Consider the following 5,832-nt stretch of genomic DNA (forward strand, 5'->3'; position numbering starts at 1 on the left):
GGGCTTGGCACTGTTCACCCACCTTTCCCAGCTGCCCACTTTTCAGAGCAGCAGGTGGACTCTGGATTCTACCAGTGGTGATGCTGGCCTGCACCCCTGGTTAGGGCCCAGATCTGACACTGCCTTTTCTCACCCACAGGGAAAAGAGCTGGACGGCGAGGATGGACCCAACTCCCTGACCATGCCCACCACCCCAGAAGCCTACCCTTGGTGGATGGCATCGGGGACAAACAAACCACAGTGCACTTGGTTCCAAAAATCTGATGCAGGCCCAGTGAGGTACACATTTGGGAAGACGTGCCAGAGGAGGCTCGGAAGGTCCCTCCTGAAGGAGGCCAGTTCTCCACTGCCTGCTACCTCTGGGTAAAAGCCCAGACAGCAGTGCAGCCTGGGTTATGAGGACAGATCCTTGAGGCCCAGGCTGGGGCCTGGCTTGGTCTCAGGCTCACTCTCCGCTGTGCTGGGCTTTGCCGGTCAGCCGGCGGCGCTGGGTCTTGCTGGTACGAGTGGCACTGGGGGGCTTCTTGGTGGAGTCCTGGGCTCGCTGAGGATGTTTCTTCTTGACTTTTTTGCGACTGTGTGCATGCAGCGATGCCGTGAGAGAGGAAATCCTGTGGGAAGACAGAAGGCTAGTGAGGCTAGGGCCTCAGTTTACCCTTGGGTACAGGGTATAAGTGAAAGGTTGGGTTGGTGGTGACTGACAGCCCAGTTCATGAAGAGAAAGTCAGGACAAGCCTTGAGTATTGGGAGTACCAAGTCCATTCCAAAGGCAGCCTGCTCTGACCCCGGATGGCCTGCCAGCTCCTTAGCTCAGAGAGAAATGCCCCTACCCCAGACATGAAGGGCTCCAAGGTCAGGCGTTCTTGGGGGATGGGGGGAGGGGACAGTGAGAAGCTGAGGACCACTTGACAGGCAGAGTAGAGGGCTGCTCTGGCCCCACACCTGCCCAGCAGGAGGTGGCTCTGCAGGCCAGGTCACCAACACCAGCTGTGCAGAGCAGGTCACAGGGGACAGGCCAGGGCTCACCGCTGAGATAGCAGGGGTTCTTTGGACTTCCTGGGGAAGGCTTTGGTCGGCTTCTCCATGGATGACGCCTCCTCCTCAGACCTGGGCCCGGCCCCTTGCTAAAGAAGCATAGGACAGACTGTCATAGAGAGCAATAAAGTGGGAAGCCTGGGCAATCATGGCTCTGTCAAGTGGGGACACAGTTCCTTGCCTCCCAGGCTTGGGCCAGGGCTCAGGGAAGGTCATGTGTGCCCTGGAGCAGGAATTACGCAGGAGAGAACTGTGTTTCAGAGTCCTCCACTGCCTCAGTTTCCAGTGGACACTCAACACTCACAGATGGAAGAACTCTAAAATGGGGACAAAACTTGTCTTTGCATCAGACCTTTCAGAAGATGGAGTACAAAGTAAAAGGTGAATATAAAATGTGATAAAGTAGCCTGGTTAGTGTGGCCCAGTGGTTTAGTGTCGACCCATGCACCAAGGGGTCACCAGTTCGATTCCAGATCAGGGCACATGCCCAGATTGTGGGCCTGATCCCCAGTGGGGGGGCGTGCAAGAGGCGGCCAATTGATGTTCTCTCTCATCGATGTTTCTATCTCTATCTCTCTCTCCCTCTCCCTTCCTCTCTCTTTAAAATCAATAAAGGAAAATTATTTTTTAGAAAATATGATGAAGTAGTGGCTCCAGAACTTAAGCACACTGTAATCCATGATAGGAAATGTAGTTTACCTTGTAACTATGTATACACATGTATATAAACTCCTACACAACCGGGGCAGACACAACTTTAACTGAAAAAAACTTACCGTGATGCTTGCCGATGTTTTTATTTTTTATTTTTATTTATTTTATTTATTTTTTATTTTTTATTTATTTATTTTATTTTTATCCTCACCCGAGGATATTTTTGCATTTTTTGTACAGATAGAGTGGGAGGGAGAGAAAGGAAGGGAGAGAGAGAGAGAGAAACATCGACGTGAAGGGACACATCGAGTGGCTGCCACCCGCATGACCAACCAGGGCCGGGGACAAACTGCAACTGAAGTACGTGCCCTTAGCGGGAACCGAACCCGGGTCTCTCCGGACCACAGGCCAACGCTCTAACCTCTGAGCCAAACTGGCCAGGGCGCTTGCCGATGTTTTTAATAATTCTGTTATTTCTTTCTTTTTTTTATCCTCACCCGAGGACATTTTTCCATTTTTTGTTTAGATAGAGTGGGAGGGAGAGAGAGGAAGAGAGAGAGAGAGAGAGAAACATCTACGTGAAAGGGACACATCGAGTAGCCGCCACCCACAGACCCAACCAGGGCCAGGGACAAACTGCAGCCAAGGTACGTGCCCTTAGCGTTCCTGGGGAACCGAACCTGGGACTCTGGTCCACAGGCCGACGCTCTAACCGCTGAACCAAACAGGCCAGGGACTTTTCTTTTCTTTTTTAATTAATCCTCACCTGAGGATATTTTTCCATTGATTTTTTTTCTTTTTTTAATCCTCACTCGAGGATATTTTTACATTTATCCTCAGACGGGGGGTGGAGGGGCATCGATGTGAGAGAGACACATGGATTGGTTGCCACCCGCACAACCCCAACTGGGGCTGAGGACAAACCGCAGCCGAGGTAAGTGTTCTGACCAGGAATCGAACCCGCAACCTTTCAGTGTACAGGACGATGCTCCAACTAACTAAGCCAGGGCTATTTCTTGTTTTTTTAAATGCTGGTCGTAACCTGCTAATAACTCACAACCCATAGGTTGAAAACAGTCAGTGCGCACAGATGTGCCATGTAACTATCGCTGCTCATCACACAACGCGAGTGATCACAGTAAACTGCTATCTTCAGTGCTTCTCACGGGTTCACCACTTTTAACCTCTCAGCAATCCCACACAGCAGGTGCTCCGATCAGCGAACCTCAGTTTACGGATGAAGGGAAGAGGCAAGGCGAAGAGACGTCCAAGGTCCCATAGCTGCTCAGCAGTGGACCTGGCCTCAAGGATTCTGTCCAGGCCCAGAAGGGAAAAAACCCTTTACACTGGAATCTCCATGACACAGATCAGCACTTAATAACCCTTGACAAGCCAGGCTGCCCCTGTGTCCCTTCTTCCCCGGGGCTGGGAGTGACACTCACCTCAGGCAGGGGCAATCCAAGCAGCCGGGCCCCTGAGAGGTCTAGGTCACTGATGGTAGTCACAGTGACGGTGTGATTGGGGTGATCATACTGCACTGACTCTGTCTTTGCTGTCACCAACCGGTCCAGTTCGTCTGCCTCCTCTGTGCAGGGTGAGCACAGAACTGGGCCTCAGCACTGGGGCATAAGTAACCAGCTTCCAGCCCCTCCCAACCCTCGAGTGCAATGGACCCCTCTCCTCTATGGGAGAGTATCCGGGAAGTCACTGGCTCCAAAGCCTGGCCTGCCAACAAATGCTGTATGTACATAATCCAACTCCTCCTTTCGTGTTCCGGTAAAACCTCAGCCCACCTGGTCCCCACCTAGGAAGAGCCCAGTGTGACACCTGGAGCTGCTGCTGCCCCTTCCCCTCTACCGCTAGTCCCTCCAGGCCTCAGAAACTGGGCTGTGTGCTCAGGACCAGTTTACTAAGAGGTTTGGATGTCCTTGTATCTGATCCACTCACATTTAGAGGTACCCAAGGATCACCACCTGGCCCGCAGATCATCACCAAGACCTCTAGAGCTAAGGAAATCAGCTTCTGTGCAACCCTACCCTCCCACTCACCAAGGGATAAATAAACCCAGGCCCGTTGGCTATTCTCCAGTCAGGCCAAGAATGGGACTTACCCAGCGCCTCCTCTCTCTCTGTCAGCATCTTCAAGTACTCCTGGTGGCGCTGAAACCAAAAGGGAAAGGACACAGTGAGTGTCCTTCAGCCCCAACTCAAGCAGGGGCATTGCTCACCTCCAGGGTGAGTAAGTGAAAGACTAGGAGATTCCATCCTAAACCTTCCCCAGACCTGGGCCCACAGTGTCTCTACCTGTACAAACTGCTTCCCAGGTCTGCTCACACCTCCCCTCATCCCTGCAGGTGCCCCATTCAGGCCATCCGAGACTGCAAGTCCCCTGGGAGTCAGAGACTCTCCCACCCTTCCCCTCTGCACCTCTTCCCGGAGCTTCTTCTGCTCCTTCTTGAGCCTCTGCTTGATCTCCTCTATCGCTGCCTTCTTCCGCTCCACCTTCCGCTTGTGGAAGCCTGTCAGGTACTCCCTACAGGAGAGAGGCAAGGGAGACACAGGAAAAGAAAGGCTCGCTCCCAAAACAGCTGAATTGCATTCACTATGTGCCAGGCACCATTCCAAAATTTTACATTTTTGTTGTGTAATCCTCACAACCACCTGTGTAGTAGGTACCAAACCGCTTTACAGATGGGGTTACTGAGGCACAGAGAGGCTAGGTTATATTTTTATTTTTTTATCCTCACCCGAGGACATCTCCATTTTTTTGTTCAGATAGAGTGGGAGGGAAAGAGAGGAAGAGAGAGAGAAACATCGATGTGAAAGGTACACATCGAGTGGCTGCCACCCGCACGACCCAACCAGGGCTGGGAACAAACTGCAACTGAGGTACGTGCCCTCAGTGGAACCGAACCCAGGTCTCTCGGGACCACAGGCCGACGCTCTAACCGCTGAGCCAAACCGGCCAGGGCGAGGCTAGGTTATTTTGCCCAATGTCACAGAGTGTAAGGTTATAAAAAAGAAAGAGATGCTGCCTTTCTACCCAGTACCCTTCAGCGCTCTCAGCTTCAAGCAATAGGGCCAGGTGATGGGCACAGGTTGTGGACCGCTGAGTGTAGAACAGGTGGAGCCCCCTCTATACCGCCACATTCCATTCCCCAGTGAATTAAGCCACTTCCAGCAGGGCTTTCACGGCACCCTCACCAAGCCTTTACACTTTCTGCTGGGCCAATACTGCATTCCCCCGGGACACCTGCCCCGGGGACCCATTTGTGTAGGGCCTAGGGATGGATGCTCTTTCTATCTGATCTCTGCCCCTTCTCCGCTCCACCATTTCCATCTATTCCGGGCCCCAGCACCAGGCTTTTTGCTGACCCACTACCACATGCCAAGGTGGCACACACGCAGAAGGAAATGTCTGGTGAGTGAATAAACGGACTAAGCCACTCAGTTCATTCACTCATCATTTATCAACAATGACGGGCGGCTGGGCTGGGCAGGGAGGTCGAAGCCATGGCTCAGAGTCCAACACGCGTTCCCAGGCCGCGCAGGCAGGAGCTAGGAGAGCTGGGGCGCCCAGAGGAGCAAAAGGAGGGGGCGGGCCGTTCCATTCCACAGCCAGGGGCCGACGGCGGGCGCGTCCACTCCGCTGGAGCGCGGCCCAGAGGGGCCCGGACCACGCCAGGTGGGCGGGGCCGGAAGGGCCGTGTGCGTGAGCGTGCGCGGCCCGGAGCTGGCGTAAGCCTTGCCGGCAGCTCGAGGGGATGTGGTTCGGCTTTAGCACTCACCGCCGCTTCTCCTCGTCGAAACTGAGAACCAGCCGCGGCCGCCGGCTGTCGCCATCTCGCTTCTTCTTCTTCTTGTTGCGGCCCATAACTGTGAGGCCGGGCGGCGCGGCTCCCGCTCCCCTAATGCACTTCCGGGTGTAGCGTTCTCAGCCTTCCGGGCGCGCCTTGCAACGACGCTCCGCAGTTCCCCTCACCACGCCAGCTCTTTTAAAGGTACCGCCCTAGCCGGTCTCTCCACTCCTCCCTTGTGGGTGTAACAAACAGATCTCTGCCCACAATTCCCAGCCCCATTCCTTCTTCTAAACAAGCAACAGCGAGAGAACGAGTCCCCGAGGTCCCAGTATCTAGCTCGAGTA

The 5,832-nt window shown here is 53.9% G+C and overlaps 1 protein-coding gene across 1 annotated transcript; it reads right to left on the bottom strand.

The window, feature by feature from the left end:
- Positions 1-206: 206 nt before the first annotated feature.
- Positions 207-5,601, bottom strand: NOL12 (nucleolar protein 12). The gene is made up of 6 exons (XM_036252091.1): positions 5,477-5,601; positions 4,116-4,221; positions 3,800-3,848; positions 3,132-3,274; positions 1,027-1,124; positions 207-611 (listed from the first exon to the last, which is right to left on the bottom strand). Exons 1-6 carry the CDS (start codon positions 5,560-5,562, stop codon positions 446-448), a joined length of 648 nt encoding a protein of 215 aa, XP_036107984.1. The 5' UTR covers positions 5,563-5,601; the 3' UTR covers positions 207-445.
- Positions 5,602-5,832: the final 231 nt, after the last annotated feature.

This window comes from Molossus molossus, unplaced genomic scaffold (genome assembly GCF_014108415.1).
Source record: "Molossus molossus isolate mMolMol1 unplaced genomic scaffold, mMolMol1.p scaffold_m16_p_10, whole genome shotgun sequence".
Lineage (NCBI taxonomy): Eukaryota > Metazoa > Chordata > Mammalia > Chiroptera > Molossidae > Molossus > Molossus molossus.

What these genes read in the sequence shown, in the direction of transcription:
- NOL12 (XM_036252091.1), bottom strand. Translation starts at nt 5,562, where the DNA reads ATGGGCCGCAACAAGAAGAAGAAGAAGCGAGATGGCGACAGCCGGCGG. An exon ending in AGAGAGAGAGGAGGCGCTGG is followed by an intron (nt 3,275 to 3,799) that starts GTAAGTCCCATT and finishes CACCCTGCACAG; the next exon opens with AGGAGGCAGACGAACTGGAC. An exon ending in GAACCCCTGCTATCTCAGCG is followed by an intron (nt 612 to 1,026) that starts GTGAGCCCTGGC and finishes GTCTTCCCACAG; the next exon opens with GATTTCCTCTCTCACGGCAT.